Below are 26,800 nucleotides of genomic sequence, written 5' to 3' on the forward strand. Positions count from 1 at the left end.
TATATATATATATATATGTATTATAAAACATGTGTTTCGAATCAACTTCTTCGCATGAAACCATATACAGCTAACAATAACTTTTCTGTGCGCACATATTAGCTGACATTTCGTGAAAATGTTATGTAAAAATTTTTAAATGTACAAATTAACGATCTTTTAAGACCAAAAATATGACGCGGAGAAATAAGAATGGTGATTAATCTTTCGGCAGAAAGTCACTCTGTAAAACTATTTAGGTATTCATATAGTCGGATATTATTTTTAAGATCGTTTTAAGTATATCTTAGCCAGAAAGACGACTTTGTAAAACTTTTAAAAATAAATTTAAGATCGGATCCTAAATACAAGATCGGATGAATACCGTTCTCAGAGTAAATCTTTATGAAATGTAATGCAATGGACCGAATGTCTTATTAATGTCTTGTTACTATAAATTAACTTTGAAAACTTGTTTCTAAAATATTGTTAAATTGAAGGGTGAATTGAATTCAACACATTTTCTTCAAGAAATAAAAATTAATTTAAATATTTGTGAGAAACTATAACATCTGCACATCTCACATGCGCCCTACGAATGTCTCTCGAACCGCGCCATCGTTTTCATGCTACGCGTGTCCTGGAAACAATAGGAAGTTGCACCATGCGATCATATGCGATAGAAGTTTGTTCCGACTAGTTCTCGCGCGAGCGTGCATTAAACGCGAAAAGCTTGCCGTTTGTCGACGAGTATCGTGCGCAAGAAGTTAATATTTCTGTGTTTTCAAAACGCGCGCGAGGTGCATGACTTAAAAAATGGAGATAATTCACGACACGGAGCCGGACTTTTCAAACGCGAGGACACTACACTTTCGCGAACTGATAGATAGAAAGGACAACGACGGTCGCTCGATACAAGATGGCATTTTTGGCACCGTATATAGAGGAACCACCGTTAAAGGGTAAAAAACGTTATCTTTATTTATTTATGACGATTCACAAATCTCCGAAAAATACTTTCCCCCGAAAGTTATTCGCGCGGAAAAGGTTTACGATTATTTTTCCGAATTTCAATTGGCAACGTTCTCGAGTATCTAAGTAGATTAAATCCGTAAAAACGTAATAAATAGTTGCAAATGACGAGTATATGTCATTTAATATGTATTTCATTTAGAAACGACGTTAGCAAAATTTACGTACGGATACAAGCATTATGTAGATGACTAATTAATTATATTGTATAAATTACATCCATAAATACAACCGATGTACCTACTAGCTAGATCTTCATTAACAAGAAAAGATTTCGACAGCATAATTTAATGCGGTTATAATCAAATCTAATTATAACCGCACTTTTGTGCTGCAAACGTTGACGATCATTCAATTTGATACATCGGCTAGAGTAAACTTTGCAGTTCACACAGATTTTCATTAACATTAGTAAAGTTCTTCCTTCACATTATAATAGTCTTTCGAGAAATGCGTTTTGCAAAATGCATCATGTGTCCAATAGTGCATATTACTGCAGACTTGAAGCAATTTAAGTTGACAAATCAAAAACTGTAGATAAGTATTTTAAGGGTTAACGCAGATATTGATGCAAAATGACATACAATTGTAATACTTAAAAATAAATAGTTTCGATGTTTGTTTAGCATTTTATTTTTTTCGCAATAATTTCTTTATTTATAAGAGATGAGAAGGTTATAGGTATCCACATATAGTTTTGTTCAAAGTTATTATCTAACACCACAGCAACATAGAATGGTTAGTGTAGCCTGTGTACACATAACGTGTGATAACGAAACAGTATCTTGCGCTTATATGCGTGAGATACTGTTTCTCAACTTGCACACAGGGACGTTATTGCCTTTACATATGACATTGCACCAATAATGCTTCAATAACATTTTAACAATGAAAGTGCAACTTTATGTGTAATAAAGGATCTGTATGTGACAGCTTTGTATACGCTGCGCATTTGTGCGCAAATAAAGCGCAAGCTGGAAAGTTTTCTCTCGTTATAAGAGATTCTTTTTTTTATTTTCTTTTTTTCATACTAACTTTTTGAGTGTTTATGTTGAGAGTTTACTGTTTGTAATGTTTTAGGCATTATTAAAGCGACATTAAAAAAATATAGACAGTAGTGTAAATACCTTTAAAGATGCATCTTTTATTATTTAGATATTATTGGCGCAAATTTTTATGTGTAAAGGCATTTACGCGTATATTACGTATAACAGTAATATTAAATGTTATTGAATCGGAAGATGACTATTTTAAAGGAAAAAAAAATTTAACATAAAGCTGTAAAAGAACAAAGACTTCGAGTGTTCTTATAATATCACTCTCTTTGCGTATTTATATCACTAATAACAAGCCACTTTTTTTTATATGAACGAGATATAATACGGTATAACAGAGTATCCCTCACACGGTGAAGAAGGTTTTCACTCGAAACATCGTCTCAGTAACTGGATCTCAACGGAATATCGACTATTAATAACAGTATGGAAGAACTGCTGTTTTATTGTTAAAGAATATTATGTAACAAACCACTCGTGACATTCTGCTATTTGATGAGATCAAGTTTAAACTGGTCTAGCTAATTGACATTTTATTGTCAAAGAATACCTTGAAATTTATATAACGTATTTGATATACGGATAAAGATCAACATCGAGCATTACCGGCAGTAAAAGCGGCATCAAACGTAAATCTCTTTGGATCGATTACGACGGAATGTTTAAAGACTAAACACATAAAAGGGCTACGCGCGAGCACACACTCACACTCACTTACACACACACAATGAATTTAAGTAACCGTCTAGTAGAGTGCAAAAGAATACTATCTCTTCTTCTGATTCGATATGGTTATCTATTTCCATTTACGGTTCAGTTATGACTCCAATTTATTTTATTAACATCGCCGCTGGCATTTCATGTAACGGTGCGAACGTATCAATGTCGGCTGGTTCTCTAGTGCAAGATTTATTTCGTCCAATAAAGATGCAAGTTGTTGATTAAAATTGCGATAGAAAATGTATCGCCAAATTTTTTTCTACAAGAATTTGCGTAAGTCTGTGAAAAAAATATTATATTCGATAGAGTTCTTAAATAAATCGTATTTTTGTTTATTTTGTTGTTAAAATATTTTTATTAACTTTTATTATATATTTTTAATTACTTAATATTTTAATTTACATTATATACAGATAATAGATAATTAGATACAGATAATCCTCTAGTGAATTGGCGATGTAACAGAAAATGAAAATGTTTTCTGAAAAATTATATCGCAAATGCGAAATTTTTAGATATTTTTATTTTGAAAAATGTAAAACTTGTTTTTAATATTTTAGTTGATATTGTTAAATACATCAGATAGGCGAAGAGGAAAAGTTACGTTAATGATCAACAAACTTACATTTGTGTGTATATGCGTGCTCTATAATAACTGTGTCCTGCAGGATAGAACGTTCATTATACTTCATTTATATGCTGAAAAAAATCTCTCATACACCTGTAGTACTAGGTTGAATTCTGAGAAGTTCTTGAGAACCACATTCAATCATGAGATAGGAACCCTTGGAACTATCTTCATCTAAATTCAGATAGACAGGTACCACTTAAGATCGATGAATCGATTTAATCTGCCGTACAGACACATAATTTCTTATTAGAGTTCGTGATCCTTGATTCGATTATAGTTACACATATTATGCTCACTTATCTCAACGATCATTGAATTTATCCAAAACTCTTCTAAAACTCTTCGACGAAAACTCGTGTTCTTCCAAGTAAAGATAAATGAACATCAAGATGATAAAATAAGAATTGTATTTAAGACTGAATTTGAAATTAAGATTTGAAATTAAGCCAACGTAAAAAATTAAACCAAAAAAAAAAACTGTATTTTCATCAAACTTATGCATTATTATTTGCCGAGATTAAAGTATCTTTTTTTAAATTTTTGCGATAAAAAAAGAGCCTTAAGTCCGGATCTATTAAAGTTATATTGATAAATATTCAGAGACTGACGACTTCGTTTGAATACTACTGATATTCACAGACATTAAAGTATGTGCTTCCAACGCAATTTACGATTTACGTAAGCTATACTATGATCGATGATAGCGAGGTCGACTATGCCAAAATATGGCCTTGTGAAGAAACGAAAAGATATCTAGTGGTCAAGGTCACAGATGTATTTGAAAGCGTACAGTAAAAATAGCTTTGTCATTTGAAGAAGCATTCAGCAAACGAATCAACCAATATTCTGAGATGAGTATCAGCTACTTCGTGAAAAAATTCATTTTTATTTAATTTACTTTTTTTTCTCGGTAACGAGATTCAACAAGTATAGACATTTAATTACTCAATAAAAAAAATAGTGAGAAAAGTTTTTCTTCTATACAAAAATATACATTCAGATATATTGCTAATATGATCGAATTTCCCGTGAAGTAGTGGTGTTGTTATATTACAATAATGATTTGAAAGGAACGAAACGACGTTGCAAATATTACACATAATGATAAAGAACGTGAAACTGTATTACTTTCACTTGCTGTTAATCGGCGGTAAATCTTTTTACTGCCGTTCGACCGATTAAAGCAACTTAGAAAGTTAACAGCAGAGTTGATCGATCATGTGAATTGCCGTAATTTTGTATGTATAAAAATAGATTGTTTTCACAGTTTAATTCACTATCGTATTTAACGCAAAATTAACATTCTTCTCACTTATTTTCTAAGTTTCCTGTTCAATTGCGTATAAATATTGAAAAACGTGAGAATCAACTATATTTTACATTAACTTATTATGAGTAAATTAAAATCTACATATATATTTGTATATATTTTTTGTTCGACGCTTAACAGCAAATATCACCGCGTCATATTTTCAAACCAAAGCATTTATTGGTTATTTTTTGCAATGAGAGTGTGTCTTTTTACGATAAAAACGACGTTTGGATAATCAGAAACCTAACCGGTCTCACGTCGGTCCGGAAGCAAGGATAGCTCTAATTTTGTTGCGCAACGTCGCTCATGATTATCCTGCGCGCGTTCAGTTTGCGGATGTAAATGGAAATCCTGAGCGGACTCTCTTTTTATAAAAACCTACAACTGAAAATTCTAAAAAAACTTTGATTAAAAAAAAATATCTAAATTTAATAAATTATAAATAATGACATTACGTAAAAAAACAAAATTAAATGTTTAATATACTCTGTTACAGAGAGAGAACATACATATAATTAAAGTATTTTCAAGCACTTTGCTAATTACTTCGGATTGTGACATTTTACACCGACTTCAATAAACCATAGCAAATTGAACATGTTATTATCGTAACACATAACGGTCTTAAAATATAACTTCAATTAATGGAAAATCCTTATGGGCATTCTTTGATAAAACGACCGCTGCACGTTGGCTGAGTCTAACGGGATAACGTCCGACAAACATTTGTTGAGAGGTCCGTCGTGATGGAGACGCCACTCCTAGTCAACTGCTATATACACACATGAGCTTGTGCATCTTTCTCCGCGCGCGTATCTCCTTTTTTTTCCCCTATCTCCTTATATATTCCCTTTAAAAATATTCTCCACATATATCCATAATACATGGCTCTTAAAGATTTTTTTTATTTTTCTTTCATAATATAAAAAAAATAAAATTTTAAATTTACAAAAATATCACAAGTATACGAACGTTTCAAAATACCCTATTTCAGTATGTAGAATTTTTAAGTTTTTTAATTGACAACGGCTTTATTATGAAAATATATTTTTCGATATATTTCGGCCTATTTTATTAGTTATTTTAATTGTCTCTCCAGAAAATTAAAACGTTATAATTTGTCTTTTTTTATGGTATGCAAAGTATATTGATGGTGACTCGTGTACACGTTTTTGCTATAATCGGTTGTCGCTAATATATCGATTCGCGGCAACGATCGTAATTGAAATGACATGAAACACTGACCGATTAACTCTGTTTTACGAGCGGGCATTACTTGAGACGCATTATTGGCAATTGGTGTCGTCAGTTGATTATGTTATAATTGCGGCGATCATCAACGGGTTCCTGATATTATTTGATAACGCGCGTTACGATTGTGCATTGACTTTCGTCCCTTTGTATATTAGTTATGACGCGTACTTGTACAATCCGCACCAGATTGCTTCAGGAATCGCAAACAAATCGAGAATCACGCCCGCTCAGAGAGAGAAACGTACGTCCACGTTATAATCGAAACGGTTATAACTGTATTCTAGGTGTGTCGCGCCGGATGTATTTTCATACCCGATTGCATGATGGACGATATGTATGTTCACACACCGATCAGTTGCCGATTATGTGTGCGAACGGCGATGCAGAAAACCGCGCATACACGGCGGAAATAAAAGACGTGTCGACGTGATTGGTTTTGCACATTGCTGTAGTTGGTTTGTTTCATTCATAGACACCAAAATCTGTTTACACATCAGACACACACTTATGCAATTTATTCTATCTTTTGATCTATATATCTTAAAAGCGTGTGTAATCATTAATTCATAAAATCATGTTTGTTTTATAGCTGATTGAGTGCACTTAAATATTTTTTTTAAAGGTAAAAATTATTCTATGTAAGTAAATTTTATATTATAATTAAAAATTCTATGCTCATAATTAAATTCTATATTATAATTTTTATGAGAAAGAACATATTTATTATATTTATTATGCATTTTTTATTGAATACATATTGGATATGTTCTTTTCTTGTATTTTGTAATTTAAAAAGTAGAATAATATTATGTATTATATAGGCTATACGTAGGTTATCATAAAATCCTCACTTTTTTTTCGAAATACTGTTTTTCTTTTTAAATTTTTGAACGATGAGATTTTGTAACATAATTTGTTCTTCAGAAATGCATAGAGTTTAACATATTGTCACATTCAAGTTACTCAACTAACATATACATATGTATCGACAATATAAATTTTTGTGCGGTCCACTTTGAATCGCGCCAGACATATCGATCTTTTTGACGCTCTAACGGTATCTCCCTATCTAGACCGCTATCGCAGTTACAGATAGTATTTAAGACATTTATTTTCAAATAAAAGGTATATAATATCTTTGAAAGATTTATAATACGTATGTATTATGTATTATTTATGTATATTCTTTTTGACGTAAAGAATCGTAATAATATATGCTTACACAATTGCTTTGCAAACAAAAATAAGAATATTACAGCATAGAAAGTATTATATACAGTTAACAACTAAGTACTTATATAAGAATTTTAGCACTATTAACTAATTTTGAACAAATTTCTTATCTACAGCGCAAAGATCGTGATCAGCATTTAGAACGAATGTCCCATGTTTATACGAATCGATATAGTACGCTCTATTAACTTTTTCCCTTTAATCTCGCCATTGTTAACCGATAATCAATGAAATTTCCTTAACTACTATCGACACACTTCCACATTATAGTTCACTGACTTTATTCCAGTGCAACTTTTGCCACGCGGGCGTTTCTTTGCATTAATTTTGCTGAAGCAAATCTCATCGATTTGGCGACACGACAAATGTCATAACAATTTAAAATATTGAATCTCATTCTTACGTATAAATACTTGAAGAAAGTATCGAATTTTCTGTAGTGATTTATAATCATTTTATATTCATTTTATTTAATTATTTGATCAGCTCATACACCAATTGTTGGAAATTATTACATACCAAGAAGCACATTCTAATATTTGCATTTCAATGAATAAAATAGTTCCAATGTAATAAGTGAAATCATGCATATGAACAATTTATTTCGAAAATATTTACTATCTGAATCGAGTTATGTTTGGTCTGAGAAGAAACATTTGTTTTGTAACGTTGTTAATATTCAGCAGCGTCACATGTTTTCCTCGAATAAAGCGCATATACCTTGTAAATGGACACAAAAGAAATCTGCAATATAAGTGATAAATTACAGAAACATTTATTGACGACTGTAAATGTTTTCCACGATGTTTTTACATCGTTACGACGTGTAACCTGATTAGCATTTGTCTCCCTCCTCCTCCTCCTCTTGGCTATTATCCTAAATAAAACTTATACAGACTGTAAAGAAACTTTTACTATAGAGAAACGAAAGAAGGTGAAGGATGAACAGATCATCAACAGCAATCGTGCATATCGATTGTTTTTGTTTGGTACGGTATGACATTGACGTTTGTTTAGAATTATATACAATAGAAGAAGAGACGGTTTGAAGAACAATTGCGCAAACTAATTAAGTTACAAAAAAGTAAAACCAGTAAAAATAATATTGAAATAAATAATCGTATGAGGCTCTATTAGTATTTAACTAAGAGAAATATAATATTGTAATATTTGAGAGAAGGCCAGAAATATAATAATATGGCTTTTAAGAGTCATTTGCTGGATGTATATGTGAAATATTTTAAAACTATAAATTAATATATTATATACGTACACATTACATTCAAATTAGATTCCCTTAATTGTTACAAGTCATATTGAAAGTATTTGTCTCGCAGTCAAATCAATATACATCTTTGCTATATCAAAAGTAACAAATAAAATGTATAAATTAATTAAAAATTTTAAGTTATTAGGAATATGAATTTTTTGGCGTAATACAAATTGTAAATATAAAATTAATATAAGATTAAGTGACAATTTGTTCTATAATTTAATAAGAGAGTTATAAATATTAATAATACTGTAACACTGATCCAATCTCGAAGTTCTTTTTCTCTCTCTTTCTTTCTCTTTTTGTATCTACAAAGCAATAGAACACAAACGTGTAAACTCATCGAAATTATTATCCAATATGCAAAACCATAAGTCGACTGCGCGTGGCATCGATGCTATTGTTCGAAAGCTTTACGTAAGTTCGAGTCTTACTAACTGGGTTTTAGTCATTAGCAAGCGGGATTTCCGTCTTGTTAAACGCCATCGAAGAGCTTCGCAATTGTCCCTCTAAAGGTGAACTTATTGCTCGTACATAATGCTTTTAAAAGATGCAACAAATTTTCAGAATTTGGTCAACTTCATTCGTTGACCGTTAATCTTCTTCATAAAAATTTGTTATCTATTTCAACAGAATTTAAACAGATTTCTTTTTTTTTGCAATAGTTTGTTTTACAGAGAAATAAAAGGTGATTTGCCATACAAATTCTAAAGCACAATTAGTCAAAGTTTATGATCAAAAAATTAAACTTTAATGTTGAAGAATAAACTCGACGGAATAAGTATGTTCGTTCAAGACAAACTACGCTACAAAAATAATTTTCTTTTTTATCATCATCAGCAGCTACCGTATTGTAAGAAGAAATACATTCCGAATAAACGCAAAAATTTATGTGACTCACAGTGCATTTGACATGTTCAAGACACTTTACGACCGCATCATTATAATTCTGCGCAAAGTTAGAATTTGTGAAACACTTTATTATTAAGAAATTGCATTAGTAATCATTTTTGCAATTTACGATGTATAAAATCATGACTAATCCCACTAGCTTTCTCAAAATTGTTTCTTTATGAAAACCAGACATGCATTAGTCTCACTGTGATAATTGTTTGCTTAAATTTATAAATCTAAATTATCAAGAGTAATAAGAAAATATATGTTTAAATCGTTTACTGAGTCAGTAATATAGCATATCATTAAGAGTTCAAGCTCAGAATGCAAGATCAAGATTTGACGAATTTTTTACAATTCACATTTTCACGCATATAGCCCATTTGTTATATCTCACTTTTATATCTCATCAATATATATATATATATGTATACACTATATATTTTTTGTATATATACAAGGTACTGATGTCAGATAAAAAATTCTTAGATTAAAAACACCAAAAATTGAGAACAACTTCCTGAAAAGAACGTGATCAAACTGCGGAGATGGTTATATATATTATAATATATTATATTTTTGCATATTTAACTATGTGCAAAATATAATGATCAAAAACTAAATAACTAAATTAATATTACTGAAAAAAGCAATTTCATTTATACAATTTTAAAAAATGTGCTCAAATTTATATTTTTTTATCGCATACATATTTATATTTTATCTTTCTCTCAAACTTTGCGACATGAATATGTTTTACTACAAAACCTTCAGATTTTTGCGATGTGTACGAATCTGAGAAATCCCGCTACGGCACACATAAGCACACACAAGAGAGAAAGAGAGAGAGCATGAGATGGAGGGAGAGAACGTTTAAATACGAGCAGAAGCGCGCGCGCTACTTCAGTCCGACGTTAACACTCGGAACTGATTAAGATCTCGGACAATATCGGTTGTTTCTCCACACTTTCTTTTTCTTTTATTTTTCTTCAGAGTAGATAAAACGGACAAGCAACAACCAAAATTTGCGGAAAGTGTCCGATTGAAAACCGCTTCGAAAATCACGCGGGTTTTCCGCCTAAATTAAAAAATACGGCGAAAGAAACGAGGCGAAAGTGCATGTGGTTATGTGAGGATCAAAAAAGAAGACAAACAGGGCAAAAGAAATATTAATCTAATCGCGATGACCAACAGCATGAAGCAAACGGTTATTAAGTGAGTTGTCATAATTATTATTTGTCAAAAGCAACAAAATTAGCAATCCTTTGCGGATCCAAGCAGATTTTTTCGCGCAAGTATATTTCCTTTTTATATTATTTATTTCATATTTTATATTTATTTTTTCCAACTTCAAATGCAACTGAAATTTACTGATTATACTATGATGCAATTTTCATGATAAAAGCGCTGCTTTGACATGCATCTTAATATAATAATGCCAGAGTGCAAAAAGAATCAGATAAATTTATTGTTCTTTCTAGTGACACTGAATCATTTATAAAAATGACAATGTCTCTTAAAATGAATAATATATATATATATATGTAAGTACATATATAATTTCTAGTATATATAAAATATTTTTAGATAGCACAATTTTATTTCCACAATATTAAATACAAATATCACATTTTGTTTTGTTACTTATAAATTAGAAGAAAATTACAAACTATAAGACGTTATGTGTTGAGTATATAATTTATAGTTCTAAAAACTTGCAAATTCATTGTTTTTTTGCAATATTCTATATATTTTTTTACAATCTTTATGATGTAGAATAAATACTTATCAATCTTGTAGATAAATGTATACAATTGACACTTTATTACTTAAGATGTTTTTATAAAGTTTTTATTGAAAGTTTAGATTTTTATAAATTACGCTTTTTGAAAGTGCAAAGAGAAACTCTTTATTTTTGTTTGTGTTTGAAAAGAGCGGGTCGAACAGAACCGTTTTTCTACACAGATGTCTAATTTAACTTTCAACTACAAACGAAAAACTTTTCTGTGTACGTACATTTACATAAAAAAAACACGTATCTAGCAATTATAGACTGCTGTCACGATAGTCACGTAGTTACACCGGAACACTTTGAGTTGTTTTTCCCTTTTGCCACTGCATTAGCACAGTAGTATTTTTGGATTATATAGCCATAGTTATGGACTACGCTCACAGATTATATTTATTATGCAACCTTAAAAACTTCGGTGAAATCGAGTAAGATCAGAATAGTAGAAGATTTTGCAAGAGATGAAAGTATCTTTTGATCTATTAGCCAATCGTGATTATTAGTGACTTATTAGACTATCGATTGATAGAAGTTTCATAGAGAAAGAGAAAGAAAGAGAGATTGCGTATGTGTGCTTAAGAGATTTTAAGTTTTATATTTTTAATTAGCTTTTTATCACATTGTTTTTAAAATAAAGAATTATCTGTTCTATTAATCAAATATATCGCGTTTGTAACGTCAACTGACAACACAACGTCGAATCTGGAACACGTCTATTGTAATGTTTATCGTCTACTATGACGAATCACGATATCGATATGTAGGAACAAGTCAATGGTGCCTAGTTAATGCTCTTTGATTCGGTTGTGTAAAACGTGACGGTTTAGTCAAATCTCGCGATTCATCAATATGCATGCTGGGAACAGCCGTTAATACATAAACCACGCCAAACGATGACGTTACATCGAGAGCCAGGAGAATTATGCTGTATAATAAAGAAGGAAAAAAAGAGGCAAAGTTGTATAAGAAGAAAAATAACTACGCTCCTTAAAAAAATTTACTTCAGCAGATTCCGTCGATAAATATTCATATACTTATGTATAGCGCCGTTTTTCTATAGTTCTGATATGTGTCTTTTCTGTTTGTGTAAAAGAAATCATAATATTCTTCATATTTGCTCCGATAATTCGTTTCGCGTTTAACAAAATTAAACAAATATTTTGAAACTTTAAAAACATTCTATCATAAAAAAAGAAAACTATTTAATTCGTTTTTATATTTTGTAAAAAGTGAATAACATAACGGATTATGTAGCTGCGATTTGCGCGAGAACAGACACTTTTGTGTAATTCGCGCTCAGTTGTAATCTGCATATGTTCACTGCAAAGAACATGTATTTAACTGTGACAATGGAAACATCGAAAGCAATACTTTTATACGTTATTTTGTAAGATTGATTGATACGTTAAACGTTCAAGTTTATTTTATATGTTGGAATAACTACGTAAATAGTCTGTTCACACGTTCTTGAATAACATTTAACATTGTTTAGCACTGTTTGCAGTCATCAATTAATATACATATCTATAGTATGATTCGCAATCATAAAATGTAATCGTTATTTATAGAAGTATGTTAAAATGTAGATAGACGTATATAGAAATTTTATTAATACGGAAATAATTTAGTATGCTTCTAACGGAATCGTGTAGTAAAACACACGAATGTAGTGAACTTGTATTGAATTTGCGAACTCGCTCTCGAACGGTTAGGTTCGCGTGAGGTGAAAGTCTTGCAAAGTTACGGTGCCTCAACGTTGAAAGCGTTTCATGGTGCAAGTTTACAAACGCTTGCCAGAGTTATTACAGTGTTACGACAGTCGCGCGATGCAAAATTTTGTACAACAGTAGGTCTCATTTAACTTCTACGTGGATAAGCCGGTCCGCGATAAATTAACTTCACAGAAGTAAGCGCCTGATGAGGTAAAACATTTAAATGCATGCGACTTCTTATCTGCAGTTATGTCGTTTTCTTCACTTTTAAAAACAAGCATAAATTACGCATAAGAACATAAAGTACAAAAACATATGTTGGCAAAATAATCAACTTTTGAATAATTTATCACACTTGTGTGAATTATATATGTATATAACATACACATTTCTGTTGTGTTCTCAAGAAAATTGTATTCTCTAGAATTGATTAATATTGTTCAAATATGAAGGATTCTGATGCTTCTTTTATATTTTATCGTGTCGAGCAGCGATATGACAAACAGTTGACTTTTAAACAATTTTTGCAAACACAGTCGTGTAACCTTGTGTCACTTAACGTTAGTTACACAATCGTAATGTTGTCCTCTCCTACTCTTTTCAATATCATCTTGATTTATTTCGTTCTACATTTATAATCTTTTAACCACAACAGCTTTTAAATTTTTATTATGTAAATATATTGCTAGGCAAAATTATTAGCAAAAAAATGTAATCAAAGTATAACAATCCGTTATATTTTACTGTCAGATAAGATAAGATGATACAAGAGCAACAAGAATTCTTACAGCCATGTATATCAATATCATGAGTACCCGAGAAAACAATCTGACAAGGATTGCTTGATCTTCAAATGCAGAATTTATATACAACAGCAGTTTTATTTTTTTATAATATAATTCTTTTGTAACTTCAGACGATCATTAAACTTAAGATGTATAATTACAGACGCTTATACCTACTACATAGTGCGTAATAGGGAAATATATAACATGATAAAGAAAAGTAATCAGATTGATAAAAAACTAAGAACATGACTTTTTTTCAAAACAATAGCCCGATTTATTCTTTTGTCATTGCTGTTATGTAACATTTTAAAGCAACAAACGAATTAAAAAAAAAATGTTTTTTGTCGTAGATAAAGAGTGATATGATATGTTGTATATCATATCACTCTTAAATCTGAGTAGAATTTTTGTCTCGTGATAGAACTACCTTAAATCTGCCGGTGGTAGTGTCCGATTATAGTTTTAAGATCTATTTTAATTATATGAAAAATTTTATATAAACTCTCTCTCTCTCTCTCTCTATATATATATATATATATATATATATATATATATATATAAACTTTCTAAATAAATTTTCCTCTTTTACTTTTTCACATATAAATTATATTACAAGAAGAACAATATAAGCTATATAGATTACATATATTATATCTTTTGATGTAAAATAAAAGAATTGAGAACGGATGTCTCTCGAAACGTTGAAACATCCATTGATCGCCGACGTTATAACGTTACTTAGTTTAAAAAAAAAAAGACAATCTTTAACAGACTTTCCACTTTCAAAAGTCGGGAGACGCAAAATATGCTAGACACGGTCGAATTGACATTCTATGCGTGTCCAGAAGATCGTCTGTGGCATATATGCGAATCACCAACAAGACTCGGAATTAATTTCGTGGTCTTAAAGGAGGTCTTCCTCTCCCACCTTGTGGTTTACATAAGTCGCGAATCACAAAGGTCGGCTGAAAGGCGAAAGAGTCACGCTTTATCTGCGAGCCAACTGCCATAATTTGATAATTGAGTATGAAATTGCGAGCAAAACACCCGCGTTCGCGCTTCAACTTAAATTCTCGCGACCTTCTCCGAAACATGTACGTATTTGCCTTTACGATGTCGTCGTCGTCTCGTTCCCACTCAAAGTGAGTTCTAGTCGACCTCGTCGTACAACGGGAATATCGAAAAGATTCAAAAACTCATATGTATACAACACACACTTGTTTTATGTTAAATATATACCTGCTATTCGATAAAATCAGAAACCAATTTGCTTAAATGACATAGATTTAAAATAACACGAAGATTTGAAAAACAAATTATATACGTTTCTTTATTTTTATTTTATTTTCGTAAAATTTTGTTTCCATAAAACTAATTGTAGATATTAGATTATTCACGAATAAACCAACTATCATATCTAGCTTTATCTACTACATAAATAACTGAAGATAGATTATGGTTTATCGAAGTACATATATTGCGCGTATATTGCCTCGCTGTATTTCCTGAGGCGCACAAGAAGCGAATTATGCATGGCATATCTAACAAGAGCGACGCTGGTAAGGATTGGTTATCGCATACATTATAATACTTGTCAGATCTGGCAACAATGTGTTATCGTGCAATTTATGAGAATTGGAAAATTTATCGTCAGAATTGTCCATGCATGAGGAATGGAACGATGTCGCGAGTGTGAACAGGCTATGGTAGAACGAGACATGCGACAAGTAAGATCAATGAACCAATACAGTGTGCTAAGTAAGACAGAGATAACAAGATCATACTTCTCTTAAAACATCCTTAATATGTTTGGCAAGAAACAACTATAGATGTGTTGGAAAGACGAGAAAATTGCAGAAACACATAAAGAAGATTGCGAGATAAACAATCAGAATAATTCCTGAAAATGGAATTTTGGAATCATGTTATAAATGTCTTAATAGTGTCATTTTTATACTGACATTTTGTAGACATTTTAATTTTTAATTAATCAGATTTTAAGAGCAGTCTGAGATGTTCTTTGCTAGGTGTCTTTTTTTTATAATCAAATATCACAAATCTGAACAAAAACGGTTTTAAAGTGGATAAAAATAATTTTCAATAAACATACAAAAAGAATAATACACATATCAAGAGAAAATTTAATTTAGTTTTTACTAATAATAAGAATTGTTACTGCAAAATAACGCTTTTTTGACAAAGAAATTAAAAATGGTCAAATCTTGAGATAACAGCTAAACTCCAACTAATTATTTAAAAATTTCAACTGTGTTAATCTTGCTAGTAATCCATAACTATATTTACCGTGTCTTCACTTAAAAAAAAAAAAAAGATAAAAGATCTAAAACAGCATAGTCATTGTTAATGGTATCTCGCATCCATTCAAGATGTCTCAGCGTTGTATCTCTACTAATAACGATAATATAGTGTAAGAGTACATCGGTATTTCAACGTTTGCACATACAGAGAAGAGAGTCAGAAAAATGATTACAAGGCGCCAGGTCATAGCACGTGAAGGCGATGTTGCACGCACGTGCCTTACGCTCGCTCATGTCTCTTCATTACGATGCGGCTTGCGCTTCATCTTTCTGTTTGGCCCCGTGCGACATAGATTCGCGATCGCGAGTATACTCTGTCGAAACACATAGTGCAGTCACGTGCACCGGGTGAACGGATCTGGACAACAGCGTCGCTCAATAGAAGGCGCTCCGATAATACCCATATCGCGCGAACGCAGCAACAAGAAATTTATAACGTTGATTAAGCAAACGATTGAACGATAAAAAAACTTTTGGCTGCTACAAGCAGTAACTTAAATACTTTTAAACATAAAGATGCATCAATGATGTCTCAAATGAAGTTTCTTTGTTAAGGCTTCTTTCATTGGTGTAACTTCATTTGTAAAGACATTTGTCATAAGGTCATTGCGTGTAGTAGCCAAAAGTCATTTTATGAAATAAAAGATGCAACTTTATTTTTTAAGTAGATATTTTGAGACATTATATTAGTGTAACTTCGCATATAAAGTCTGTGATTGCGACTGACTTCAGAGAATTGAATGACTATGTATCTACAATACTTTTAATCATCAGATTAAAAGATGGTGATAGTTAAAAAGCTTGATCATTTCACTTTATTTGATTTACTTCAATTGAATAGGGCAATGTTGCACAAAATTATTTACAAATTAATAAATGCCGTCGCAATTATAAAAACCTTTGCGAATCTACTTAATTGAATTATTTACCAACCTGATCTTTGTTAAAATAGCTGTAACACATATGTATCTACCAATACAGTGAAATCAAAGACACGCTTATATAAAGTGAAAAGTCAGCAGTTTTGAGACACATGTACAAACAAATGTGTGTGTGTGTGTGTGTCAAAATTTATCACGGGTTCGCTAAAAATGTGCTCGTTTGCACGTTGATTTTGTCATGTGATGTTCGCAAAATTGCACACGCTCATATGTGTCTAGAGAAATAATTATACCTTTTATCATAATATGTATTTCTCATTTTATTTGCATTATTATTTCTATTTTGACGTTATTGCGAACCATCGATTTATAAATTTGGATATAAATTTTTTCGAATTATATCAAGTGATTTATTAATAAAATTAATGTAGGAATTGTGTGTGCGAGGACTGTTAAACAAAAGAAGTAGGTATACTCTCTCTCTCTCTCTCTCTCATTGTAAGAGTAGGCTATAATATTTTGCTACGCAAAGTTAGCTATCGGTCTAATAAAGATACGATCTTACATATACGTTAATTTCGCATACCTACCAGTCGATCAATCTATCGCGATTCGACGATGAGGCTATGATTGCTTGGTTAGTGGCGCGACAAATATGATATATAGACCGCAATCTCTTGCCGATCCCCGGAGGTAAATACCGCAAAATCGGGAGATAATTATACATCCATCCTTTTCGCCGTATAGTAGATATTTTGATATGCAGTTTGTTGAAAGATCAAAGAGATATATTATGTGTTGTTATTTCAACGATAAAATCGATGATATATATGTACCTTAAATGACTAAAATAAAAATCAATTATATATAATCAAACATAACGGTCAAACAATAACATAAATTCATTACAAAGTTTTACGTTATCATGGTCAAGGCCATGCATCTATCGTGCATCTAGATGCAGACGATATGCGGCATTGACTCTGATATTACGCGGCAGAGGATGTCTCAGAGCGTGTCATTGCATCTCGATGAGGTCAATATACTCGTTGCATTACGCACGGTTATATGACCTATTACGCACTCTCCATCACTCAAGTATCTGCATTCGATGTGTTTACGCGCGCATTTGGGATCATCGCGCACATTTGTCGCAGAATAAACACACACACTCACACACACACACACATATATTATCAATTATATTTCTTACGCAAATGCTGTTAGATAAATTGTATATTGTTTAATTGTATATTGTTATCAGCAAAACGTATGTGAATTCTTGTTCAGATAAATATAAAGAATTCTTCCATTTATCTATAAGATGATTTGGATGTATTAAAAAATCAATTATATATAATCATACATAATTATAAATAATTATAAATTACAAAATAGTTCCACAATGCGCATGATAAATATTTTATACTATCTGATAAACATAAGAGAGTAGCGACTTAAAAAAATAACAAAATTCCACAGCTTAAGATACTCAAGGTAAATTGATTCTGCTAAAGTGTCATTGCATCACGAGCGATGCTCATATTATGCAAAGTATCTTATTATATTGTCATGAGGAATAAACAGGATTTACGATTATCATTATCGATTCTTTGTGTCTCACGCTTTGAAAAACTCAAAATAAAATTCACTTAAAACTTTATATACATGTGGCAATATAATAATACTTTATATATAGAGTAATTTAATAAAAAACTTTGCTCTTTGTTGAAATGTTATAATCATCTTGGAAGCAGACAAGAATTTTGCATGCACTTGATTTCAGTCTGCGTTCCTCAACGCACATTCCAACAAGGTCTTGCTAACCGTTCACGCGAGAAACTTAATACTCCGCGATCTTGTGAAATCACTGTAAAAATAAAATGCAGAAATGGCGATTGAGACGAAGATAAAATCCCGACTGCGGTTTGCCTTTCGTTCGCGCGAATTATACGCCGTGAAAGACACAGCAATCGTCAGTAGAAGAAAAGCGATTCATATATTTCGACGCCGCTAATAATATTAGGATACAATAATGCTTTAGACTAAAGTGACATTTTACCACATGATTGACAATATTACGTAAGAAATAATACGGAGAATCGGAAATCAATCAAAAATAGAAAAATAAGAAGTTTATAATAAATGTACATGTTTTTGCACATATGTTACGCGCAAAATGAATAATTAAAAAATATAAAACATTCGCTAATTGTTATGATATATATGTACATATATAATGTAAGCGACGATAGTTTACATAATCAATTTGCACGCAAACGTAACTTTGATTTGCACATGGCATTATAACGAATAGTATTTGATAACATCACTTATGCACAAAATATGCATAAATGACTATCGAGCTTTCATACAAGATTAAACTCAGAAATTCCGTGCAGACGTTATTATCATATAATTAAAGATGTAACAATTATGTGAAAAATTCTTACAGCTGAAGAAAGAGTTTGTATTATATAAAGCATATGATAAATAATTACTTCAATAAATATATTAACTAGTTAAGTAATCAGAGAGTCTTGTGTGTGTGTACAAATGCAGAAAAAATTAGATAATTACATGAATGCTCTTAAATCCAGAGAGTATTATCTAACTCCATAAAATATAAGCAATATATAGTCTTATCTTTACATAAAACAATTATATATTTAAAAATATCGATACCGTGTACACATGTATAAAAAATTATAATTTTTAAACCAAAGAGAGAAAAAGTAAATATTTTAAAACTGTTCTAGTCAACAACGTTTTTAAGCAACTTTACAATTTTGAATATGCTACTTTTTTACGATTTTTTTTGCAGAAATCCGACATGGTGGAAGAGACGATCCGGTTTGGAACGCGGGTTAACGGTAATAGCGGTTTCCGGATTTCTCGTGTGTGTCGCTTTGGCTGTAGCACTCGGAGTTTTAGCAGGCAAAACGACATGCAACACTACATTGAGCACAAGTAAGAGCATTCACTTTTATATAACGACCTACAATGCAACACGAGAGTCGCACGTGCATGCGCGTTTTTTTATAAATGCATACAATATTGTTTGAAAAAGCAAAACTCTTTTTTTATGTGATGCGTTAAAATTCAGATAAAATATTTGGAAGATTTTTTATTCCATAATTGAATCAGAAATATTAAATGTTAATTTTGTTACACGCCTCTATCTGGAAATGATACAGCAAAATACCTAGAGTAACGAGTCATGAGAGACAGAACACGCATTACCTATATGTACATAAATATCTTTCTACAAACAGAGATCGTTATGTAAGTGATTGTATTCTTATCACAAGCATAATATAAATGATGTTATATTCTCTCATGATTTATCTCTCGTAGAATAAAACTGTAATTATGATACATATTAAGAGAAGATTAGAGCATATACACGAATGTTGCGCCTATTATTTTTATTTACGAAGACTTATTGCTGTGAGACATTTCTGCCATGTACAGGATCGGATTTGATTGTAAATTGAAATGAAACAAAAATCTTTTTAGATTTGCTTTTTAACATTATATACTTACGTTTGTTCGATAAAAAATTTTGTGAGAAACAAAAAACCCAACTTTTAGTTAAATAACAAAATAATAACTTTTTTTAAAAACATAAGAAAAAAAATACCTTACTATAGTTTTACATATAGAAAATGAATGAAACGGAAAAATGATACTTAAATTACACGAATTTAAAATCATTATTTGATTTAATTGCCGTTGTCAATATATCGTCGAAACTGTTTTGTTAGTATGTGCGTCGCGTTTTTCTTTGCGAATATAATGCAGGAAAGAAAAATGCTCGATAAAATGCAGGAAATATGTGCATTTTAACGGCCCATGCCCAAGTGGTGATTACGTTTACGATCGAAAACCGTTCAGTAACGGTATGTGTCCGCATTACAAAATCTTTTAGTCGTACAAAAGTAAGACGCAAAATCGCCATCGTCGTAAGATTATACGTCTCTGTGTAGATACCTTACATATGTATGTGCGTCTTATATCAAAGTGCTTCGCAAGTGCTGCTTAAACGTGAAAAAGAGAGTAAAATGTTCACACGCACACATTATCTTTAATATGCATGGAGATAGTTTGTATTTACATAGCTTTTTTCTAAAAACAAAGTAAAGCCGGGCCATGTGATGCGTAATTCGGCATGACGTCATCGAAAGGGCGACTCTGACGCATGTTGATATTTCTAGTGAGCAAATGTTGTTTAGAGTGTTAGTTACTCACCCATGATGTGTAGTGTTTACACCAGTGGTTACACACGCGTGATCGCGCCCAGTTTGCAATAAGCACATCCCGATCGCCAATATTTTGATCGCGTGTGATGTGGCATCGCGAAAACATCGATAATGATCGCGCGTTTGGATATTTTCGGCGAGTATTTTAAAAAGCTGGCGCGCAAACACAAAACTTAGTCAGAGCGCGATTCGCGAGACATAGGATGTTATGTCTTTTTTTACGTGGAACACGTACGTAATTACGCAATCCAAAGTAATAATAGGTAAGGTATAATAATAGGGTAAAGTATAGCACACGCAATGTTTACGCGAACGCATTTGAACTGAAAGAGAGCCACGTTATAGATCGCGATTGTTCGAAATGTCTGTGACTTTCTTTAATATAATTTGGCTCCAGCTGCTCTTGCAGGCGGAAACCTATATAGCGTGTGTGCAATTACAAGTTTTTAACGCAGCTTGTGTAAGTCAACGCTTTGCATCCATTAATCTGTTGCTGTTACACATTTTTTTTTCGCACCTGCAACTGCATCCGCACGAGAATAGAGCCTGTTAACGCAGAGATGCTACCGTTCACAGCCGAAGGGTTGAACGGCTCGGAGCAGAAAATTCCCGTCGCAAAAGAGTCTTCAGAGTGCAACAACATATGTTTAACATCCGGATGCATTCACACAGGTAAAACATACATGACAAAACTTAAATCTTTTATTCGCACATAGATATAATTTTTTTCTTCGATAAAACTTAAAAAACTTTTTTGTACTGCAGTACTATAATTAAAAAGACACTATTAAACAAACTGACGTAATTTAATAAACATTAATTTCTCTTAAAAATTAATGCAAGACTGAGTTTTCACTTGTTAAAAATCTTTTTGTTTGAACTTTTTCAAGGCCCTAAAAAGAATTCTATTAAAATTGTTAGAAGCTTAAATATAAACAAATTTTTACTCAGCCTATTGGAGATGTGTCCTTATTGAATTAATTAATTTGATGTGTAATTGTGCGCGCAATTTATTGCGCAGCTTCGAAGGTACTAAAAACCATGAACCGCAACGTGGAGCCTTGTGATGACTTTTACAAATTCGCTTGCGGCGGTTTCCTCGACACCACTATCATTCCCGATGACAAAACCAGCGTGAATACGTTCTCTATTATTGTCGACGCACTCTTGGAACAATTGCGGATCAGCATCGAGGAAGAAAGTCCTCCAAACGAGCCAAGGCCGTTCAAGCTTGCCAAAGACTTCTACAAGGCTTGCATGAATACAAGTAAGTAGTGATATCTCATATAAACGACCAGAATTGAAGAGAACGCGAGACTTGTTTCTGAATTAAATAAAAACATAACAAATTAAATTCATGTGATTTCGCTGCTTTTGTTTTCTAGCTGCTATCGAAAAGCGGGGTCTGCAACCACTACTAGATAATCTTAGGAAATCCGGCGGCTGGCCAGTTCTGGACGGCGAGAAATGGAACGAAGGTGACTTTACTTGGAAAGATTCTGTTTACAGATTCCGCAGACTGGGCTACTCAGTCGATTACTTTATCGATTTTGGAGTCAGTGTCGATTTGAAGAACAACTCGAGGCGCTTGATCGACGTAAGCATTCAATATCTGTGTTAGTATAATGAATTTAATAATAAATTATTTAATTGTTCAATACTTTACTCGCTTTGTGCTTTCCACCTGTTTGTTTATTGAAATTTGTGTTGCAGGTTTATTTTCATTTTTTCATTTGTTATTATGGTTTTTGTTCCAAGTCAAATAAAAATTTAATTAACAAACAGGTTTATCTCAACAAATTCATGCTAAAAAGTAAATATTTACAGCTCGATCAAGCATCTCTCGGTCTCTCGCGCGAATATCTATCTAAAGGCTTTGACGATGAAATCGTTCAGGCATATTACGCTTATATGGTGGACATCGCTATAATTCTCGGAGCCGATCCTGACCGAGCCCGTAAAGAATTGCGGGAATCACTCGAATTTGAAATTAAGCTCGCAAACGTAAATCCTTTTTCTTTTATTATTAAATAAAACTAATTTAATTTATAAAAACTAAAAGATATTAACTCAAAAATATGAAATTTAATATTGTCTCGTGTAATTGTGTACTAATCAATATAAAAAAATTAATTGAATTTGAAGTTAGTGCAATGAGTAAATTAATACATAAATAACTAATTAATTAATTAATTAATTAATTAATTAATAATACATAGATCATGTTTGATTAATCCGTTAAATAAACGAATATACACAGATCTCTCTGCCCAACGAGAAACGACGCAACGTAACTCTTCTTTACAATCCTATGACCGTGAACGAGCTATCTACGACTTACTCTAGCATACCGTGGTCGGAATACTTCAATACCATTCTTGCGCCGCACGCACAGCTTGGTCAAGACGAGATAGTTATCGTAAACGTGCCTAGCTACCTAAAGGACTTCGAAAAATTGATCAGCAGCACGCCCAAAAGAGTACAGGCGAATTATGTGCTAGGCAGGACGGCTGCTGCGTCAGTTAGCTATCTCACTGACGATATTCGGAAGAGACAGCTCAAGTACATGGCGGTAATAAATGGTAAAATGGAAAGAGAACCGAGATGGAAGGAATGCGTGGATATTGTTTCCAGTAGCTTGGCAATCAGCGTCGGTTCGATGTACGTAAGGAAGTATTTCAAGGAGGACGCGAAGAAGACCGCGCTGGAAATGGTTGGCGACATAAAAGAAGAGTTCATAAAGATACTAAAAAAGGTGAATAAAAAAGATGCCAGTCTCTCAAGTCAAAAATGCGAAAAGTACGAGAGATCGAAATCTTAGGACTGTGACGCTTTTGATCTTTTTTTTTTTTTTTTTTTTTTTTATCTAGAAATTGAAATGATCTCTCGAAATGAAATGTTGTGTGCGCCTCTCATATTTTTTAATTAAGGTTCAAAAACAAAAATCTTAAAAACATGTTTACTTATCAGTAAGATCTCAATAAAATCTCGACAATGAAACTTTTGTTACTTGTATTTTTTTATTGAGAAAAAACTACAAAAATACAATATCTAATCTGTTTTTAAATACATACAATCTAGTAGTCTCGTGTCAGTTTTTGATGGGACGCGCATTTTTCCATTTTTAGGTGGAATGGATGGATGATAAGACTAGAGCGAATGCTTTAGAAAAAGCAGCAGATATGACGTCGCATATTGCGTATCCAGACGAGCTTCTTGACGACAAAAAGCTTGACGAATTTTATGAGCATCTTGAATTGAGTTCGGATGACTATTTAGGAAGTGTCCTGAACTTGACTATCTTCGGAATGAACTTCTCGTTCAGCAGACTGAGAAAACCGGTGAACAAAACCGAGTGGATAACTCACGGCCGGCCGGCCGTCGTTAATGCATTTTATTCATCAATCGAGAACAGTATTCGTAAGTATTTAAATAATTCTTTACATAATTCAAACAAATATCAAATTGCATGTAATTAAATTTAGAAAAAGAAAAAACATTCCTCTTTTATAACAACAAATTTTAGAAAATGTTGTTTATAAGTGAAAAAAGTTAGTGAGCAAATCATTGATAAATAAAATAAAGCATTTTTGCAAATACAAGATTATGATTATGTTTTATTCACAAAGAAAAACAAATGTTACAAAATTGCGTACGCATTAATTGGCCAGTCAATATTTGCAGTATCTAATATTGCCTACATGGAAAGTCAAATTTATTGTTTTGCTTTTTTGCGATTTTTTGCACGTAGAATTCCCCGCGGGTATCTTGCAAGGAACATTCTTCAGCAACGACCGACCACGTTATATGAACTACGGCGCTATCGGTCTCGTCATTGGCCACGAGATTACTCACGGCTTCGATGACCAAGGCAGGCAGTTCAATAAGGAAGGTAATCTAGTCGACTGGTGGGAACCAGAAACAAAGGAGCAGTATCTTAAGAGGGCCGAATGCATAATTTACCAATATGGAAACTATACCGTTGAAGATGTTGGGATGAACGTAAGGCAAATCTTACGTGTATATTTATTTATTTATTTCGTTTTATACATCACACACAGCGAGTTTTATTACAGAAAAGCTCTGCTAATGTTTCTTTACTTTTAACGTAATAATTCTAATTATAAAGAAACTTAATTGCATTGAACGAGCTACTTTGCAATCTATTGACTTTATCTTTCTAATGGCATTCTTTAACGACTGTAACAGATACACGTAAAATAATATCTTTTCATCAATCTACTAGTTTTTCTCTTATCTGCTACATAAAAGTATATTATCGTTGCAAAAGAATATACTTTTGTTGCATGTCGCGAACAAATATATCGTTCCAAATTTGACTATATATATGTGGGCCTGTAACTTCTATATTTATATTACTTCTGTAATAGTATAAATTTTGAAAAATTGTTTTACAAACATATTCTAGTTATTTTAACAAGTTAAAAAAATGTAAAACTTTTTTGATTTTTCTATTACCTAACCCGCCAGATTAAAATTCTTTTAAATAAAACATGACGAGTATAAATGCGATTTAAAAATAAAAACCTTTTACTGTATAATATATTACAGGAACAATTGAAAACTTAGAGTGGATACATTTTTTATCATAATCCCCATCGATTTATATCTTTTACAGTTAAACGGCATAAATACTCAAGGTGAGAATATTGCTGACAACGGAGGCGTAAAAGAAGCCTATTACGCGTACAAGGAATGGGTCAAACGAAACCAACCGGAACAGAGATTGCCGGGTCTGCTGTATAGTCCGGAGCAGATGTTCTGGATAAGCGCTGCCAACACTTGGTGCACCAAGTATCGGCCGGAAGTAATGAAGCTGCGCATCACAACGGGATTCCACAGCCCGGGCGAATTCCGTGTCCGAGGACCGTTCTCGAATATGGAGGAATTTTCGCGCGACTTTAATTGCCCGGTCGGATCTAAGATGAATCCCGAGAAGAAATGTGCCGTTTGGTAAACAAATGTCGGCGAACGACATCCACTGTTCGGTCACTTTTTAATCTCAGAAGAGTTACGGTTTCCTTCATCTTTGTCGAAACCACTGTGGTTTAAAAAAAATAACATACGCGTTCGGAGTGTTTGTCGCGATCTTTCTTGTTTTTTATGAACGACAAAAGAACAACGATTATTATAATTCTCAAATATAAAACTGTTTTTTTGTTATTTTATATTGTTAAAAATAAATTACATTTTTTATTTTTTTCTGCGAGATTTTCGCAGTTACGAATGTTTTTTAGGACTAAATTTCACAAGAAGGAGTACTTGACCTAACGTCTGCAGGATATAGAAGAAACCAATTTTTTTTTGTTTCATAATTTTGCGCCCACAGATACAAACAATGACATTGTCGCAGTAAAGAGAATTTTATCATCAATACTTGTGATGGAAAGCAAGAACTGAAATTTCGTAATACATAATACAAGAGATGCAAAAACTCCAAGTAGGAAATTCTCTAATGTAGAAATTCATAGAGATCGTTTGATCTACGTATATACATATATATATTTGTATGTATATATTTGTATATTTGTATGGTAGGTATGTATTGTGTTCTTAGTGAATACTTTTTATAAGAAGATATATATACATACACACATATATATACATATATATGCATACATATACAAATACACACACACACACACA

General features: G+C 32.2%; 1 protein-coding gene across 3 annotated transcripts; it reads left to right on the forward strand.

Moving 5' to 3' along the window:
• Positions 1-688: 688 nt before the first annotated feature.
• On the forward strand, positions 689-26,800 carry LOC109852023 (membrane metallo-endopeptidase-like 1). Of its 3 annotated transcripts, none has more exons than XM_020422768.1 (10): positions 689-941; positions 19,696-19,841; positions 21,710-21,805; positions 22,155-22,400; positions 22,519-22,730; positions 22,961-23,137; positions 23,394-23,888; positions 24,262-24,553; positions 24,885-25,135; positions 25,773-26,800. In XM_020422768.1, the coding sequence occupies exons 1-10, from the start codon at positions 796-798 to the stop codon at positions 26,109-26,111; spliced, it is 2,400 nt and encodes a 799-aa protein (XP_020278357.1). In that variant the 5' UTR covers positions 689-795; the 3' UTR covers positions 26,112-26,800. The 3 variants fall into 3 exon arrangements, with proteins under 3 accessions (XP_020278357.1, XP_020278356.1, XP_020278358.1); XM_020422767.1 differs by having other exon boundaries at positions 690-941; positions 21,677-21,805; XM_020422769.1 differs by lacking the exon at positions 689-941 and adding an exon at positions 10,302-10,598 and having other exon boundaries at positions 21,677-21,805.

Source organism: Pseudomyrmex gracilis, unplaced genomic scaffold (genome assembly GCF_002006095.1).
Source record: "Pseudomyrmex gracilis isolate BER0280 unplaced genomic scaffold, ASM200609v1 scaffold_23, whole genome shotgun sequence".
Lineage (NCBI taxonomy): Eukaryota > Metazoa > Arthropoda > Insecta > Hymenoptera > Formicidae > Pseudomyrmex > Pseudomyrmex gracilis.

Excerpts from the sequence above, each read along its gene's own strand:
- LOC109852023 (XM_020422767.1), top strand. The coding sequence starts at position 796 with ATGGAGATAATTCACGACACGGAGCCGGACTTTTCAAACGCGAGGACA. Across the intron at positions 22,731-22,960 it reads ACTCGAGGCGCTTGATCGAC|CTCGATCAAGCATCTCTCGG; the intron begins GTAAGCATTCAA and ends AAATATTTACAG. Across the intron at positions 24,554-24,884 it reads ATCAATCGAGAACAGTATTC|AATTCCCCGCGGGTATCTTG; the intron begins GTAAGTATTTAA and ends TTTTGCACGTAG.